Here is a 20,196-nt window from a genome sequence, read left to right as displayed (position 1 = left end):
TTAATATTTGAGAGACTTTTAAGGTTAATTATTATTGTTATTATACCTATCTGTGGTGAGTTTTATGACACCAAATAATATATAAGGGAGAGATACTATATTTAACATTTTAAATCATTTTACTTGAGCAAGTCTATAAACAAGCAAAAATCTAGCTTCTTGATCAAGTCACAATGAAAGCAAAAATACAGTTCTCGAATTTAAAACATTTCTTTCATGATATGTTTTATAATCCAAAGAAAAACCAATATTCAATGCTGCTTCTTTTTGCTTTTCCTAAGCACCTACCCATACCAATGATGTCATTGTTTCCATAGAAATAAATGTACGTCAAAGAGAAACTTCACATACAAGCATATATGTAATGGTAACCAAGGCAACCAGGCTAGAGAGAGAATAGAGACAAAGGCAGACCAAATAAGACAAATTGTAAAATACACACACACATACACACACACACACAGACACACACACATCACACACACAACAGCTTAAAATGAATTTTCTCTAGGGAAACAACAAAATGAACCCTACACTTATAATTGGAATATTTGAAATATAAGCTTAGTTATTTGCTTATTTTGGGGGGTTCACTGAACTAATTTGGTTGTGATTCTATCACTTTCAAAATATAGGAACACAGACTATGAGCTAAATATTATGCAGAACTGCCCTTTTAAAGTAGAAACTCTATCACAGTTTAGTGATATCACGTGAACTAAAGCCTTGGCATATAATTTTCACCATCCTCCAACATCCTCATACAGTCTAATTTTAAAGTTAAAAGAATTAAAGACCTAAATAGGGAGTTCCATTATGTATTTGATTCAATCCACATAAAAGGCTCTAAGGACAATTTGATGTTATTTGTCCAAATTGACATTCCTGGGAAGCCATGACAACCCATTTCCTCATCTGTCTTGACAGAGCTTAATTTTGCAAGGTAGAGAATAAAAGACAATTACCAAAGTTATACCATATCGGTATATGATGCAGCAACAAAATTCACCTCAGATTTTTGTATGTAAGTTTTACCCTCACCAACCAGATTAATAATTTATCTTCTATGTCTGATAGAATGTGAATGAGGTATCTGCTCATCTACATTTCTGAAGATGTACATTGAAACCAAACTTCTCAAAGTACAATTGCCACTAGTTTCTCAACAATGGAGTATCAGTTGAGACATAATAATGGAACCTTTTTGTCAGATTCAATCTTGGTTGTCACTGCTTAGTTGCAAAGAATCACTAAACAAATAGATTATTCTGTAGTGGGTATATTCTGTCTGTAAAATCTCTGAGACATGGATACTACCTTCCATTCACTTAAAAGTCCCTGATGCTCAACGAACTGGTTCAAATTGTCACGTATTTTTTAAAATAATGGTGTTTATAGCTAAAGGCTTCTAAGACTGTTCTAAGTCCGTTAGTGACTGAGTCTGACAAATGATGTATCTGGAGATATTTTATGATAAACAGCAACTTAAAACATTTCTGTAAAAAGGGGATGGCATAGTAGATTAGCGTAAAGCATCGCAGAAAACAGATGTCTCAAGAATTATAAACGGGTAATTTTATTTTGGGTTGTCCACTACACTACAGATTCAAATACTTTTATAGTCAGAGGCAGACAAAATGGCCCCACCTACTTTCATGAGTGGAAAAGCTCTGTATCTATGGCCAATCTTGCTGCAGGACTATGATTTGCTATGTATAGAAAAGCCCTTAGGCACACTCAATCAAGAAGCAGCTCCTCCGTGCTGCTAAGGGCAGGAAATGCCAGAGGTGATGCAAAAAATAGAAACTACAGATTCAGGAAAGGTCCAATGACACATCTACTCATGCACTTATGCAGAGCACCATGTAACATCTTCACATTTGGCAATTTGCACTAACAACAGAGTAGTGTCGACAGCTTTTGCAAATCAGAGAAATTTGGGTACATTACTGAGTCCCAGGCCCTAATTAAGACTTTTGAAGGTGTAAAGACTTCCCAAGAGTCCCCTGAATTTGTCTGAAATGCAAGGGGGAATATTGCCCTAAACCAATTTGAGATTCCCTGGAGTGTAAACCATAATCCGGCTAGAAATGGGTAAAAGAGCATTGGGCTGAAAACAAAAGGGCGTTGATAAACTTTATGATTTACACTAAAATATGAGCATATTCTGCATTCCAGTTTTCCTCCTCATTGCAGCAAATTAAACCTGAATATTCCTTTGGTGAAAAATTTCATCTTCTATATACAAAAATCATTGGTAGCTCTCAATAAAGATGATAGAGAAACGCTTTGAGAGCATAAATACAATGAAAATATTCAACATTATCATGGTTCATTAACTATTTCACTTATTAAATCAAGGTTTATTGAGTACCCTCCACTACAATAAATTTTCTTATAGTAAGAAATAAAATGATGAATATTGCATGACTCTTGCTTTTAGAAGCTTATAGCATAGGAAGGAGATAGATACTTGCACAAACACTGGCACAATGGATATAATAGGATGTGATAATAACAGAAAGACTCAAAAATTACTTGCATATTTTAAATCAGTGTGAGAAAAAAATGATTGTTCCATTCACTGAGAGGCATGATGCCATAATGGAAAGAAAGATAGGTTTGGGTGTCAGAGTCCTGTGTTTACATCTGAGTTCCATTGCCTGTTTGATAGGTCAGTTTGATAAACTAATCAAGTTATCTCAGGTTGGAATTTTTTTAATCTATAAAATATGGATAATCATCCCCAAATTTTGTGTTCAAAATACCTCAGCAAGTATCTGGCATATAGTTTGCATTTATACTTTTAAAAAGATAGGGAAGAAATTACTTATTTTTTTTGGTAGGGGCAAGCTAAGGAGTTATTTTCAGCCCTACTGAGCATCAAGCAAAAGGGAGGGTATCTGATAAAAAATTATGATTGGAACGGGGAGACGACCTTGAGAGGACAGACAAGGGTTTGGCACCACTTGTGCTACAGGGACGGCAAAACACATGAGAGTAGAAGAAAATGCCAAGGAAAAGAATAAAGGGATACAAAATTTAATTCTCAACTAAGTCAATGATTAGTGGCTACAAGAGAGAAATAGAAGCAATAAAAGGACGGGGAGAAGCTGGAGTCAAAGGGAAAGAAAGTGAATCACAAGCTTCATCTTGCAAAAGCCAAGAAGTATAATAACATCCGAAAAAGGACACGCATTGGCTTGCTGGAGCCAGCTCACACAAGCTCCCTGGATATCCTCCCAACTCCATGTTCAGTGACACCACAATGGTAGTTTAAAATGATGTCCGATTGGAATATTTACACTAAAAAAATTAACAAAAGCTATAAGTTTAGGGTTTTTCCCTTTGCAGGGCTGGATGTTAAACATATGCCAGTGTAACACTCAGGACTTCCCTTTTTTGTTACCTCCACTGCTACCTGTAACATCAACAATGTGGGAATATAAAGAAAAACTTGGCAAATCCAGGATTTTGGAAATTAGCAAGCAGCAGTAGAAAATAGAGGTATTTTTAAAAGAAAAAAGTTTAAGTAATATTCTGTGATGGCAAGGGGATTTGGGTTTGAATCTTAGCTTTGCCATATGGAGAATTTAAGGTTAATGAGTCTTAAAGAGGTAGCATATATGAAGCACCCAAGAAGAAAGGTTAACTTCCTTTGGCAGAAACATAAATACAAAAAGATGTTAAAATCATTATGGAGTTAGGGCACAAAATTAGAGGGGCAAGTACCATGAGAAATTGAGAAGGAATGGGAACAAAAGCATATGTCAAGAGTTATGTACTTAATACACTGATAGAAAATATTAAATTTGGGGAATTATGTTTTCCCTTAATAAGTAAATCTCTAGGCCGGGGGTGGTGGCTCACGCAAGTAATCCCAGCACTTTGGGAGGCCAAGGTGGGTGGATCATGAGGTCAGGAGTTTGAGAACAGCCTAGCCATTATGATGAGCCCTGTATCTATTAAAAATACAAAAATTAGTGAGGCATGATGGTGCGTGCCTGTAGTCCCAGCCGCTCGGGAGGCTGAGGCAGGAGAATCACTTGAACCAATGGGCAGAGGCAGAGGTTGCAATGAGCCAAGATCACGCCACTGCCCTCCAGCCTGGGTCTCAAAAAAAAAAAAAAAAAAAAAAAAATCTCTATTTGAGCTTTGCCTTAACAAAATCTGATTAATAGTCCAGGTCTCATTAATATAATAAATAGGCTAATCAGTTGTTTGATTGTCCTTTGTGGAATAGATGGAATAGATATATGAACATTTGGACACAAGTTCTAAAGATACTTTTATTTTTTCTGCATTTTTTATTAACTCGTTTCGTTCTAGTCTTCTTAAAAAGTAAATACATATTATCCAAGACAGAGACATAAGAGGTAATTTGTGTACATTAATTAACAATAGACTCTATTAAATTAAGCCCTAAAATACCTACCCAGTTAGGTCACAAAAAATTCTAGATTTTGTAACAAGTTGCAAAGAAAATGAAGTCATCTTTTCTGGAAATGTTTGAAGGAATAAAATGGGTAGAATAAATAATTTTCTTTCTGTACTGACTAACATTTAATCCTCCGAAGGCTAGAAAGGAGTTGCAGACCGCCAAGATCTCTTCCAGATTTATGTCGTCCTGTATCTATTCTGCGTTTTAAAAATAGTTCTTCCTCTCTTGCTCAATGTTATGATTCAGAAAAGATATGCAGAAACTCTGCACTTGTGTTTCGAAAAATCAAAAGGAAAGCATGCTCCTGAGGGTTTGTTTTTTAGTTGTTAAATTATTCTTAACCACAAAAATACTCTCAGCCTTCTCATTTCTATCACAAATATTTAATACATAGGCTGCATTCTTACCCCTCTACTCTTAGATTTTTTTTTTGTTATTATTATACTTTAAGTTCTAGGGTACATGTGCACAATGTGCAGGTATACCTGTGCCATTTTGGTGTGCTGCACCCATCAACTCGTCAGCACGCTATTCTTAGATTTTTAATGGTAACTTCATGATGTTGCAGTTTCATTCTTAAATAGGAAGCGTGAGGCTGATAAAGGCACATAGTTGTTAACTTTTCATCTATGTGCTTTTCTCCTTATTAAAAAAAAAAGGGCAGCAGCGTGAGTAAGTATTTAACATAGGAAGTTCAGCAGTTTTCCAAAGTTCCAGCTTTTGTGTGGAAGAAGTGTGTCTTAGGTTATCTTGTCAGTGTTAGAGGACAAAGTAAAAAGTAATGGAGCAATAAAAAGTAGTAAGTGGGGATGCCAAAAGAAATTAAATAGGAATAAAGGCAAAAAAAATATATAGTTTTCCAAATTTAGAGTGCTCATTTCCAGAAGCCAGTAAGACTCATTAGATAATGCACTAGAAAATGAAATGCAACATGACTAAAAGAAATTCAGATTTGAGCATAGCATTCTGTGTCTTTTTTTTAGCTTATAAAATATGAATAGCAAAAAGAATGCAATTGGTTTTAACTACTTTTGGATAATTACATTTTGTCACATTAAAGGATTAGTAATCCACCTACTTTTCTCAGAAACTTATAGGAACAACATTTCATTTTCAGTACCATTAGCTGAAGAAGTATTAAGGCAAGGTTGCCTTCTTAATGATTATTACATATGTTCTATCCTCAGTACATCATTTACAATATTCAGGTAAGCTTTAACATTACCTATAACTAGTAAGTACATAAATATTGTTGAAGGTAAGATTGCTGTTGTCTTCAGAAGAGAAGGGAGGCTAACATATCTGGGGGCCCCTATGTCCTTACCAAGGAGATGCTGCTTGGTTAAAACTTGACACAATATTCTGTTGAAAAAGTATAATTGGGGACAACCAGCTAAATTTGGGTAAGAATAACCACTTGGAACTTCAGGGGTTAAGCATGAGCTAGAGGAAGACAGAGGACCTATTCCTTGCTAGTGCATCTGCTTAAATAGTCAAACATTGTAGGAAAACCTGCTAGTTAAGCCATTCTTACCAATTCCTAGTTGGGAGGATTCCTCATTGCCTCCTCATCATCACTGCCACCCATGCCCCTGCCAAAAACATATATTCATAGAGACAACTGACATCAGTGTTTAAAGAAACTGGGCTTCTCCAATTTAACTTTTCAATGTAAACATTAAAACAAATGAAAAAATATAGTGTCAAGAGCTCTGGATTTAGAGGCACACAACTTGGTTTAAATCTAGACTCTTAATTTAGTAGCTCCAGGATCTTAGGTAAGCTATCAACCTTCTTTACACCCTTGCTTTCCCCTTCTGGCAAATGAGAAAAAAAAAGGTGTACCCAATGCTATAAAAGAATTGCTAAGTGTACAAAGGAATGGATGTAAATGTTTTCGGCACACACTAAGTGCTCAATTAATGCTAATTATAGTTGAGTTTAAAGTTAAGTAACAAAATCACAGTCAACTATCTAGGAAAAGAACCCAGGTAACCTTGCTATAAATCTAGGGCCATTTTATTAAAGTATTGCCACAACTTTATTTCATTATTAAGCAGTTCTCACAAATTCTGATTTTGGTCTTACATATAGCTGGATTTTGGTTTTCTGAAATGCCTTATTATTTATGTTCCCTAGTACTAAAGCTTGAAAAAGAAAACCTAAAATCAAAATTAGTGTCTTTAAATCCATTTTACATTTTCTTAATAATGTTTAACTTAATATGCTTGTTATTTCTATTTGATTTTCAGTGTATAATATAGAATTAAGTCAAAAATCATAGGAATATAATGTGTTACCCCAGAAATTTCACTGTGCTTTGTTTGCTTTCTTACCTCATTCCTCCCAAAATGGAGTATCTTTTTGAAATTAAAGGTTGTAACAAGTATAGAATTGTACAGAGTAGACGATGGCAATCTGAATAACATCACGGTGCCACATCTCTAGTTCAAACAATGAATATTTGAGATATCATTCTACACATTTTACAACTGGTATGTGAATTTCCATATAATACTTTTCCCTTCTCTAAGAAATTATAAATATATTTCTCATTTCAAAAGAACAGCCAACAAAAGAATTAAGTACCAAGGCTAGAACTGAACCAGGCCCCGATCAGAACTTGATAATTCAACATCCCTGTAAGCAGAATCCAAAAGTTGCCATGTAAGCCAGAAAACCGTATAGCCCAAGGATATTTCTCTTAACTTTTGCGAGAGATAATTTCCAAGGAAAATTAAATATTGTTAAGCCCTTAAGAAATAAGTTGATCAGCCAAGCCTTTATCTCATTTTTTTTCCATGCATTGCTATTCTGCCAGTTTCTCAGATGAGAAACCTTGAAATAATTGCTAACTTTTTCCTTACATTCTTCCTATAGGCACTCTCAGTCATATTACTTAAAAAAAAGTGTATTTTATTATATTTTCCAAAAATTACTCAATGTTATATAGTTGTCAAATTCACCTTTTCCTCTTCCTCTTTGTTAAAATAATAAATAATATGTATTTAGTGAAAGCAATATGCAAAAAATGTCCCAAATATTACACATTTGTTATCTCATTTGATCTTCTAAACATCCAATGAGTAAGATAGTATTATTTTCCTTACTTCACAGACACACAAAATAGATTCCCAGGAAAGTAAAGTAATTTGCCCAAGGCTTGAGGGGTAATAGATAATAGAGGTGGAACAGAAGTCCAGCCAAGAATCTTAACCTCTATGCTCTGGTAGTCATTGAAGACTCCCCTCCATTGATACCAACATATGTACCTGACCACATCCCCCAGTAATTATTAAAATGAACTCTCCCCTCCTGGCCATATCTTCTCTGTGGTCTCTAAAGCTCACTGATATTTAGAAGCACTGAAGTCTACTTCTATCCCTCTCCAATTACTCAAAGGTCACCCATCCTTCAAAGCTAGGATGTGTCTTCTAATTGCTCCTCACCACTTTGATATTTTTTAAATAAGTTAAATTTGAAAGGACTTACCATTAGTATAATACAGCAGTTAGGACTTTATATAAGACAAAGTGAATTCGGATCTAAGCACTTGCACTTAATAGCCATGTAACTGGATAAATTACACAAATACATTCACCCTCAGTTTACATATATGTAAAGAGCAGATGGCCATAATGTTTTCCTTACAAAGTATATTGAAATAATAGAGATATTGTAAAGAAAATGCTCATAATGACTAGCTGACAATGAACACTTGGTAAATTACAACTATTACCATTGTCATCTAATCATATACCTTTAAGAAATATTGTAACAATTCAAATATTAACAGTTTATCCCAATTCCCAGGCCAAAATAAAACCTGGTTTTTAAGGAGAAAATAATCATATTTTGTGTTTTTTATGGCTCCAAAACCAATGTTCAGAACTGATAGACCCAGAATAATCGTTAAGTGTATGGATGAATTAAATACTGAAGGCTAGGACACAGATATAAGATACGAAACAAGTGGAAAGAATTCCATGTGGAGTCTTTCATACACTTATAGAAAATGAATAAAACTGCTTGAAAATCAACAACTTTCCCATCTTTAATCTAGACTTGGAATAAAGTACTTTGAACTCTCTAGCAGCCAGTCAGAAAATGAGGAACAGGTTGTGAATAGAAGATACAAAGGAAAATTAGATCTGCATTGATTAAATGGTGACTACAAAAAGACTTAAAATACATCTTCCCAGTTATGAATCTCTACAGGTGAGTAGTTTCTGATATAAAAAAATTACCATGAGGAACATAGACTTTGCTGGTTTCCACTGGGAGAGTAGCCCATTCTGGCAGGTCGGATAAGAAACCATTCTCGACAGGACTATTGGTGCCTGTGGTTGAGGTAGAGCCCAGTGGGCAAAGGTAATTTAAGAAAGGAAGTAAGGCCAGAGCGATGGTTCACACCTGTAATGCCAGCCCTTTGGGAGGCCGAGGTGAGTGGATCACTTGAAGTCAGGAGTTCGAGACCAGCCTGACCAACCTGGTGAAACACCCACCTCTACTAAAAATACAAAAATCATACAGGTATGGTGGCATGCACCTGTAATCCCAGCTACTCGGGAGGTTAAGGCATGAGAATTTCTTGAACCTGGGAGGCGGAGATTACAGAGAGCCGAGATTGTGCCACTGCATTCCAGTCTGGGCAACAGAGCCAGACTCCATCTCAAAGAAAAAAAAAAAAAAAAAAGAAAGAAAGGAAGTGAAACTTTAATGTCCTTAGTGAATATGCGTCCTAATTAAACGAGATAAAAATAGCATAATCTATATTGTTAAGCAAGGGGGCCAATGAGGGAGTTGTAGAACAATTGTTGTCATTTGTGGTAATCATCCCTAGAAGGCTCAGTGAGGAGCACCCAATTTTGGTCAGTGAATTTTTTATCTCTGAATCCCCAGCATGTCCCCTTGTAAAATTCAACATTTAAAAAGTGAGCTATTTTTCTAACATTCTACTGATTCCTTTTTAAAAAAATTAAAACTCTAAATATATTCAGAAAACTCCAATAAATTTTCACTAACTTTCACGGAAGAACCTTGGCAATAATGACATCTTTGTATAGCATAAGTGCATTTTTTCCTGAAAGAAATGCTCTGAAAAATACACTTTGTTTATTATCAGATTCAAGCTTTACAGTTTTGTTTTTTGGTAGTATTATCATGTCATTAGAAAAACTGAGTAACATTTCTTAAAATTTAACTTGAGGAGGTGGTTAATTTAAAAAGTGACATTCTCAAAAGTCCAAAGAGAGGCTTTTTCTTCACCTTAGAAAAAATTAAGAAATGGTTAAGGTATTCAGAAAATCTGACAAATGTATTATTAATATACTCAATTCTTTAATCAGCTTGAGGCTTGGTAAAGATTTAATTTTGAGGCAAATTTTGATACTATTATGGCTACTTTACATGGCCTGAAAAGAGGACAAATATAAAATGAAATGAGTTGCTTAACCCTGGCCGCACCTTCTGACTCTGCAAATTAGTCACCATATTAAACAGTGATGGACAGAGTGCAATGGTTAAAGTCATGGACTCTGAAGTCAAACGTCTGTGCTCTAAACATGGTTCCAGGACTTTCTAGCTGTGTATGTTTAAGCAAGTTACTGATCCTCTCTATATCTTAGATATTAGTGTCTGCCCCATAAGTTTTTATTGAAAGGATTACATTAGTTAATTTTTGTAATATTTCCAGAACAGTGCCTGTCACGGAGTCAGTGCCAGATAACTCTCCCTAAGATACAATAAAAATAGAACAAAGGGAAGAGAAAGAAGTTAAAGGAGAGAAAGTAAGTGAAAGAGCCCAACTGTAGGCATTGGCACACATAGAAGGCAATTTTTGCAGTGTGTGCCCTCTGAGGAAATGAGATACAGGAAAAAAAGCAGCCCAGGAACCGCTAGACCTGGTTATCTCCCTGCCCCAGTGCACTTCCCCCGCTCTGCACCCCCTACCCAGAACTAATATCAGTGTGCTTTGAAATCAACTACTTGACTTGTAAATTGATCATATTTAAGAATTTCCTCCCAAAGAGAAAAATTATACGGCTATTTTATTAGGAGGTTGGAAATTAGCATATATTTACCCATTAGTTAAGTGACCTCATAGGTAAGATTTCTGTAGATTATTTGGAATGACCTTAGGCCAATATACTGTGGATTTTTCTAAGTATTGAATAACATGAATCTGAGTGATGACTATTACTATTAATCACAATAAGTTGAACTATCATAGAAAGTCACCTAGGGGCTTTCCTTTCTCCTTCTGAGTGTTTATCAGCCTCAGGCAAAGACTTAGTCATTTATGATTTGGGCTCTGCAAAAGTAAATAATGGAAAAGTAGGTGGTTTGCTGGCCTCCATGAAGATTTAGGGGAAGACAAACTATAAACAACCACAATTAGAAAGAAGCCAGATGCTTAAGGAGGCTGACAGAATAAATAACTCTGATAAATAACTCGCAACAAAACTCTTTCAAAACAGAACCTTATGAAGAAAAAAAAGGTCCTGCTTTCAATTAGACAACTTTTTAATCAGTTAACTGAAATGTCCGAATCAGAAGCGCGTATCCCTCATAATATTTATTTTTCCTTCTCACAGTCTTCCCATCTTTCATCTCATTCTGTAAACACTTGAGTCCATTTTGTGTACTGCACCAAATGCTCTATTATGCTTATTTACAGGCTGTAATGCCCTTTTAAGTTTATGGAGATAAATGTAGTCTCTGAGGGGAAAGACATCTTCAGTCCTTGGCTGCTCCTGGCTAAAGAGTCTTATTTTGGAGAAGTCCTGGCTGGAGAGCCAGGCTGCAGGAACTCAGACACCAGCCTGCTGACACTTCCACTGCAGCTGCTGGAATTCAGCTGACTTGATTCGTCTCTACTTTTCATGCAAAGGTGGCTTTGTCCTGTTCACCCAACTGGAATGGTTGCATCAAAGTAAGAAAATTTTCTCCAAAAATGAATTCCCAGCTCTATGCCAAAAACAAAGTGAAGAATACCTCTTCTGCCCTCACCAAGTCATCTCTAATAAGAGAGAGATTTCCTTAAACATAAATATCTTCAAAATGCTTGTTCATTTAGAGAGAGAGATACAGAATATTTTACATGTGCCCTTCACTGGAATATTTTTATTTATTTCATTCAATAAAAATGGACTCACAGTTCTTTATGGTAATCTGGAGAAAAATATTTATCTAACTTGTGCCTAACAGCATACATTTGTTTTGATAAAAAACAATATTTTCATGGTAAATATTTACTTTGTACTAAGTGCTATCATTCTGCAATTGATGCCTGTAGTTATTGTACGCAACATTGTGAAGGAGATAATGAAGCTCTTAGGTATCTATTTCTCATCACCAGTGGCTCTATATCCACTTTCTTAATGCTTCTTGTCACTGAGCATTAGTTATCACAAGTGACTAAGTCTATGCCTGAGGCCGACAAATACATATTATTATACTTTCCTCTATTGTCCTGACTTGATACTGTCTCCCACCTTCAAAATTTACCTGTTTTATGACTCAAGTTCTTATAGCCATCCCCACTTACTGGCCCAATTTGATCAATTAATTCATTGATCAAAGGCCATGAGAATATGAAATCCAAAAGAAGAAATATCAATATTTTAAAGGCTCTCAATGCCTTTTAAGAGAGTGTGTGTATATTTCAGATTGTACTGAGGAGTTACTAGTGCAGTGATTCAGTTAGTGGATCATCTTGGACACTCCCCCAGTGAATCCGTGAATGTGGTACAGGTTTGATTACATTAGTGTTACTTGGTCTGCAGCTTTTCACTATTGAATTACACAAACAAGTCTTACCTCAACAGCAACATCTCCAGTGTTTCCTCGATGAGGAATTTCATATGCCTCCATTTGTTGCTTTGTGAGTCGTACTAACTTTTCAGCTAGTTCCCTCCAGCCTTTTCCAAGCTTGACAGCTGAAGTCAGAATAGCAGCTTCTTGGATGAGACGTGCAACTAACCATTGGCAATCCATTTTCAGAAGAGCCTGCAGCAACAATTACATGTCACAATTAAAAGCAACTAACTTGGGCTTTTTTCTCTATAAATTGGCATTTTTATTACATATTCTACAAATGGGAGTCCTTTTTTCACAACATATATAATTGAGTTTTCTAAAGCTCAAGAAGTTGATTCACATTTAAGCAAATTCTATAAGCAAACTACAGTAGACATAACTAAGTCAGAGTTAGGGGAGATTTAGAACTAATTCAGTGGCTAATTATAGGACCTTGGATAAACCACTTAACTAATATGTGTCTTTGTATCTTTAATTGTGAAAAAAGGAAGTTAAAGTACACACTTCCAATGGTACTCTGAAGTTCCAGCGGTCTAATTTATCAATCTAGGATTGGTTATTTACTCATGAGAAATAAAGCCTTGCTCTATGAGAGGACTGGCTATAAGAATTTCTCTAAAGTGTATGTGAACTGGTGATGGTAAATATTATTCTATTTTCACCAAAATATGACTTAAAACGTCCCAGAATCATATCTGTTGTGGGAAAAAAAAGAGACATTCCTTCAACTTTGAACAAAGCTATTGATGTTTATAAGTTTAAAATATACATATGTTTATTAAAATACTCTCCCTCATCACCAATAGAATGGTATTAAACATAAACTACAAGGTATTAAAGACAAAACGCCGGCCGGGCGCAGCGGCTCACGCCTGTAATCCCAGCACTTTGGGAGGCCGAGGTGGGTGGATCACGAGGTCAGGAGATCGAGACCATCCTGGCTAACACGGTGAAACCCTGACTCTACTAAAAATACAAAAAATTAGCTGGGTATGGTGGCGGACACCTGTAGTCCCAGCTACTCCAGAGGCTGAGGCAGGAGAATGGCGTGAACCCGGGAAGCGGAGCTTGCAGTGAGCCGAGATCGCACTCCAGCCTGGGTGACACAGCAAGACTCTTTCAAAAAAAAAACAAAAAAACAAAAACACACACACACACACACCTAGTCTTCTACAATGCAAAATAGAAAACCATCAGACTCTTACCTAACCACGCATGTTTCAAACAAGTCTACAAGTTTGTGTTTTGCCTTGAGTACTATTTTTAAAATATGGGATTACATCTATCCATACTTCTTCTTTGTTCAAATGAGAAAATAGAGTAGCTCCCCCTTATCCAGGAGACACGTTTCTAGGCCACCCAGTGGATACCTGAAACTGCAGATGGTACCAAATTTTATACACACTATGTTTTTTCCTATACATACACACCTATGGAAAAGTTTAATTTATAAAATAGGCACAGTAAGAGATTAGCAACAATAGTAATAAAATATAACCATCATAATATACTCTAATAAAAGTTATATGAATGTAACCTCTCTCTCTCAAAATACCTTATTGTACTCCACTCACCTATTTGTCAATCATGGTTGATGGTAGGTAACCAAAACCACAGAAAGTGAAACTGTGGATAAGGGGAATTACTGTAAACATGCTTTGTAGCCCCTCATTATTTAATGGCACTTTGGGGGTTTATCTACCAATATGAAACAATAAGTAAAAATGAATGAGCAAGTAAGGCAACTATGAAAGTTGATAGCATGTTCATTCCCCTGGAAGTATGCAGTTAGAAGGACTACCTGTGGTTTTGATACATAAACGGATCCAAGCCTTTATACTGAAGAGTTACAGCCTCAGTGAGAAACAATAGTGAGCCAGCGGGTCCCTGGTGGTGCTTTTAGTAATCTGTGGAGTGGGGTTACTATTTTATATTCCAGTTTCTGGTTTTAGAGAAAAGATCTGTACTTGGAGTCACAAAACATGAGTTTAAAATCCAGCTCCACATAGTATAAGAATTCAGATGCATCACACAATATCTCTATTTAATGATTTTTAAAATTGATATAGTGTTAATTCTACTTTGTCTAAACCTCCACAATCATTGTGAAAATCAAACTGGATGCTGAAGTGCTTTAGAGAGTGTCAAGCATGTAAGGACAGCCAGTCTCAATATCGAGAGATGACTGAAGGGTTTGGATCTCACAATCTTTTTTAGCTTATCAGGTCTCTTCCTGCCACCCCAAATTAATATGCAATCCTAGGAAAATGTGTATTTACTATGCAAAGAAAGTTTCAAGAGACAACTCTATACCCCAGGCTCCATCACCTGCCAGTCAGAGAACCAGGCCTGAGCCTCTTCAAACAGAAATCCTGAAACCTCCACTAAGGCTTGGAAACTCCATACTTGAATGGACTCTCTACTAGATTTTCTAGCTGGACACTTGAGGCACTCGGATAATTATCATACCCCAAAAAGTACAGGTATGATCAGGCTTGAACTTTCAGACCATCATTAAGGACCTTTGGCCATTACAATATTTTTAGGCCACTAAAAGAACCAAAGAAATTATTTTTCCAATTCAAACCTTTGCAGGTGAATGTTGAATATGAGCTATGAGAGTTAATGAGCTATTACAAAATGCACATGCAGCTTCCACCAGGTAGGGCAGCTTCGAACATTCAGTCTCCAATAGTTCTGAATGTCCCAGGGTAGGTAAGAATGCAGCACACCATAAAAAATCTATCAACTTAGCAACTGGATATTGGAACTTTTGAATTTCAGCTCCTCTAAGTATCACTGTAGAATCATCAAAATATTGAAAGACAGATAATGTTATATATATTTATTTATTATATGAATCATTGTTAAATGCCACAGATTAAATTTGTCCTCCAAATATTTTCTACTTCTTTTGCATCTTGATTAAAACTTTGCCCATTTGCATGAACCTGCCTATATAATTTTATTTACCTTCTACAGAGCACCAGCCTTTCACAATTATAATGATATTTAATACACATACCTACACATATATAGTATTCATACAAACATTTTTATACACACACACATTACTTTGTTTCATGAAGGCATAGTGGCTTTAAGCATGAAACCAAAAAATATTTAAATCCCATCTATAAGAATAGGCAGCTATAGGACTTAGGCAAATTGCCTAACTTTCTAAGACTTGGTTTCTTCCATCTGTAAGATGAAGATACTAGCTATACTTAACCCCATAGAGTTGTTAATGGCTAAATGAGCACTAGAGAAGTATTGACAATCATTATTTTTGCACTCATGTTTTAACCATTTTTAGAAATATGCTCTTGATATTTTTTATTTGTATAAAATATTGAATTTCTACTTTAAAGGTAAAAAGTACTTTGTAATTCTCCACTGAGCCTTCCACTGGGTTGGATACTACATTAAAGAATTTGACCCTAAGAATCCTATTTAAACATGAGGATTAAGATGAGAATACTAATATCATTGTTTGTGCTGTAATGCATTGCATACATAAGAATATTAAATTGCTAAAGGATATTGGTAATACATTTTAAAAAAAGAAATAGCCAGGTGTGGTGGCTCATGGCTGTAATTTCAGCACTTTGGGAGGCCAAGGTGGGAAGATTGCTTGAGGCCAGCAGCTCAAGAGCATCTTGGGCAACATAATGAGACCCCCAATCCTAAAAGAAAAAAAACGAAAAATACACAGGCATGGTGGCACCTGCCTGTAGTCTGAGTTACTTGGGCAGCTGATCCCTGGAGGTTGAAACTGCAGTGAGTTGTGATCATGCCACTGCACTCCAGCCTGGGTGACAGACCCAGACTTTGTCTCAAAAAAAAAAAAAGAAAAGAAAAAATCCCACACACACTGAAAAGTGATCTCTAACAATGGCCAAGTTAGTTTTCTTTAGCTTGCTTTCATGTTATGGAGCCTCTCTGGTATCTTAAGAGCTGTCTAAATATTTGAGACAGGAAGATAAGTCGTATCTGAACTGTTAAGCCCAGCACAAACAGAACTTTTAATTTTCTTTCAAAAGATGATCCAGTTTTGGGGGGAAATCACAATTGAATCTCAAGTTTAAGAAACCAGTTTTATGATTATGTAGGAAAAACTATATTTGCTATAAAGTATCTTTAATGTATTTAAGACTGTTGAATTTTTAAACATTTCTCCTCTCACATGTTTGGTTATAAATATTGTCAAGTTAATATAATTCTTTATGGCAATTCATTACTATGATCAAGCAATACTCACCACAATAAGTTCATACAGAAACTTCCTTGTATTTCTATCTGTGTGGCAATCTTCCTTTAACTTCTTTATAACATAAGAAACTTTTTCTGATTCTTTGTCTGCTTGAAGTTGATGAAAATCTTCCAGGGACAGATGTGAGTAACCCAGGACATCAGCTAAAACTTTCCAATCATAAACTTTTTCTGACACCAAGGTTAATACAACTGAGTAGATATAAGTCAACTTTTTTAAAGGCAGGGCAATTTGTTCAAGAAGATTTCTGGTTGTTAGGACACTATCTGACATAAACATTACTTGTTCCTTTGAAATCACCTTGACATTTTTGCAGTGTACAAGTCCAATCTTACCTCTGAGGACTCCTATATACCATTCTTTCACTTTGGACTGCCCAATAGCTTTTACCTTACCTTCCCCGAGGAGAGCTATTGTGTCCCCTTTGAAATATTCAAGGAAGTAATCAATCTTGCTTTGTCTTAGCACTGCCTTCAGGGTTACCCCATAGTTGGTAAAGTTCAATGTTTTATCTTGAAATGTGGGATATTTAACAAGCATTTTTGGTGATAAAGGAGCAGACTTGATTTCCTCCTTCTTCTGCAAATAGGCTGGCAGATTTGAGAGCCTTTTTAGGTTTGGAGTTGGATCAGGAGTAGTGACAGAGAACTGTGCAACTGGTTCACCATTGGGAGGTTCCACCTGAACACAAAAATCAAACAAGTGCATCTCTCTGTGCTCAACTAAAGAAAATAAAAATTGTTGATGAACTACTTCACCTGCTTCCAACTGGTTTTGTTTAATTTCTTTCCTTTCTCCTTCTGTCTTTACTTCAAAATCAGGATCACAGGAAACAATAGAAACACTTAAATCTTGTGGCTTGTCAAGTAAAAATGACTGCTTTCCCCAGAGCTGAAACACGACTGGAGAAAAGTTTTTTTCACCCTTCTTAATATCAGAAATTGTAAGCTGTCCTGGCATATAATTGTGTCCACAAACTGTTAAAACAACAGTAAAACTAGGATGGATATATTTGGGTCCATAAATTCCAATTGAGGTGGTTTTGTGGATATAATCCCAAATGGTGGCAACTGGTGACTGAAGAGCTTTAGCTTGTGCAGCAACCACTAGATACATTACCTGACTCAAGTCGATTAGCTTGACTTGGATGGTGTCTTTATAAATGTAGCAGTTACTTAAAACTTTAAAAGGGCCTTCTTTACCCAAGCTGTGTAAACACACCATTTCTGTCATGACTTGGCTGAAAGGATCCTTTCTCACTTCAGCCCCAATTTTCATCTCCAGCAAGAGGGCTTCCATTGTATTGAGGTTGCCTAACATGATTTCCAACAATGGGCTCACAGTGCATGAAAGATCATGGTTAAGCATGGGTGGCGGATCAAGGAAAGCCCTTAGAGACACCTCTTGGAATTCCCCCACAGCCACATGACCTTGGGGCACATGAACAGTGATGTCTGATTCAGGTAATTGTACTGATCCTCCTTGATGGTTTACTTTGCAAGTTATGGTGACCTCCGCAAGTTGTGTCTGGGCCCATCCAGGGCTCTGACTAATTGTATTCAAATCAAGGCAGGAGCGGGCCAGCTGGCGTTGACTTAACCAAGCCATTTTATAAGCCTCTCGGTCATTTTTAAGCCATTCTAAGTCTTGTAGTAGAATCTGATCAGAGTTATGTATACTGTGATGGGAATGTACTGTGTCATCTAAAATGTCCAGAAGTTCTGAAACGCTTTTAGATCTTCCAGATTTTCTTGAGGAAGACTGCCTAAGTAACTGAGGCACATCAAGTTCATCACCGGAGGAATCAAAAGAATTCCCATTTTCTATTTCTCTAAAGAAAAGAAAAGGATCTTCCTTTAAGATGGAAATATTATTTCTCTTCCTATTATTTCTTAGCTGAGTTATGTCATCCAAAAATGGGTTAGAAGCAGACAGTTGATTCCAGAATTGATTTGTAACTTTGGAAGCATTATTACCATGAAGGGTGAAAGCATCCGGCCAATTGTGAAGCAAGTCTGGATCCTGGCATTCTTTTTATTTAAGGAAAGACAAAGCAAAACAAAGATAAGGTGGCATTCTGAGTTATAATCAAGATTAATTTTTCCCATAGCTTAAAAATTCAGTTACTTTTCATTTTTCTTTCTGATGTCTAGGCTACCAGCTAACACAAACTCAATGTTAAATTTGGTCAGATTTGTATGTAATGAGAAAAGAATATTTTTTCTACCAGGTTATTTTCTGAACATGTGTAATGTTATTTTAAGACGTCATGATTTATAAACTAAACAAATAAATATTTAATAGGATGTAATAATATATTTAGCACATTTTCTTGAAAATGACTCAGACTAGCATGTGTTTGTGCTTTATTATTTTATGTATCATGTTCACAAACGCACATTTCTGGTCAAACAGAATAAATCAGTTATTCAATTATCCACATTTTTCTAAACATTGGATTGTTGGTCTCATTACATTCAGAATATTAATTTAATGTTTTCCTTTTCAGATAATATTCAATATGTAGAAAATATCAAATACATCTGTTAACATTTAAAATAATATTTAAAACAATATACTAAATTAGAAAGTCATTAATTTATTAGATAATTCTATGATAACTTTCTATTGAAAAATGTTAATGAACATGGTTCAGGAAAAGGAATTAATAAAATGAACATTGAAAATTTAGACCACCACTGGTTTTATCGATCAAAGGAATTCGTTGCACTCAAGATTGCAATGGCAAATAATAATTTTATCACTAGAAATTGAAGCATTATTACTTTGGAAAGTAAGTGTCTTAAGAATTTGTAACATTAAAATATTTACACTTCTATTACAAGAATTTCTAGATAGCTCACAACATTGAAGCCATTTTTTGTGTGTGTAGAGCAACTCATATTTGTTCATTTCCTAGTAAATAATTATAAAGACTCTGCAGACTTTATGAAGCTAGTGCTGCTTTTAGAGACAGGCAGAATAGCTAACCAAATTTTCAGAAGTTTTACTGAAAAAATAATTCAAGCTAAATGTCAGAATTTCTTTTGTTTAATATACATAGAACCATTGTCTTGAATGAAATGTTTTTAAGTGTTATATGCTAAAAATTAGAAGATGGATTTTGAAAAATAAAGATGGCATTTCTCTTACATTCACACTTTTCTTTAATACAGTATCCCCTAAATCTCTTAAAACTTACTTTTCTTCTGAGTATCAGGTTAATTTTTTGATGCTCCATGAAGATTTCCTAGGTCGACCAACCTTGAGAGAGCCTTTTTGTCCCCAAATTCATTATAGCTATTGCATATAACACTCATTTATTAACAACATTTTTCCTTTTTATAATATTTATCATAATCTGTTGGTTGCACTATTTTATTTTGCACACCTTTTTAACTACTTCTATGACAAAAACAAGATTTTATAATTCTTTCCATCTTCCAAAGCATTTTCAGAGGTAGACCTTCAACAGTTATTGGTGATGAATTTCATGTACTTACATGGACAAAGCACAACAGTAATAAATTCTCATACCTGTAATATTACAACTTTTTGAGAGTTTTCCAGCTTCCATGTCAACCGAATTTGCTTCAGACTTACTTTGTGCAATTCTTCTGACAAAAAATGTTTTCTTTCAGTGATTAGCATTTTTCCACCT

At 35.5% G+C, this 20,196-nt stretch overlaps 1 protein-coding gene across 1 annotated transcript in view; it reads right to left on the bottom strand.

Annotated features, from left to right (window-relative positions):
- Window positions 1-20,196, bottom strand: part of MACC1 (MET transcriptional regulator MACC1) — a 198,518-nt gene that overhangs the window by 2,380 nt on the left and 175,942 nt on the right. Inside the window, 4 exon segments of the mRNA XM_015447647.4 lie at window positions 12,263-12,451; window positions 16,524-18,565; window positions 20,073-20,153; window positions 20,156-20,194. Coding sequence (XP_015303133.3) covers window positions 12,263-12,451; window positions 16,524-18,565; window positions 20,073-20,153; window positions 20,156-20,194 — 2,351 coding nt within the window.

This window comes from Macaca fascicularis, chromosome 3 (genome assembly GCF_037993035.2).
Source record: "Macaca fascicularis isolate 582-1 chromosome 3, T2T-MFA8v1.1".
In the NCBI taxonomy this organism is placed as follows: domain Eukaryota; kingdom Metazoa; phylum Chordata; class Mammalia; order Primates; family Cercopithecidae; genus Macaca; species Macaca fascicularis.
This window is presented reverse-complemented; position numbering and strand designations above follow the sequence as displayed.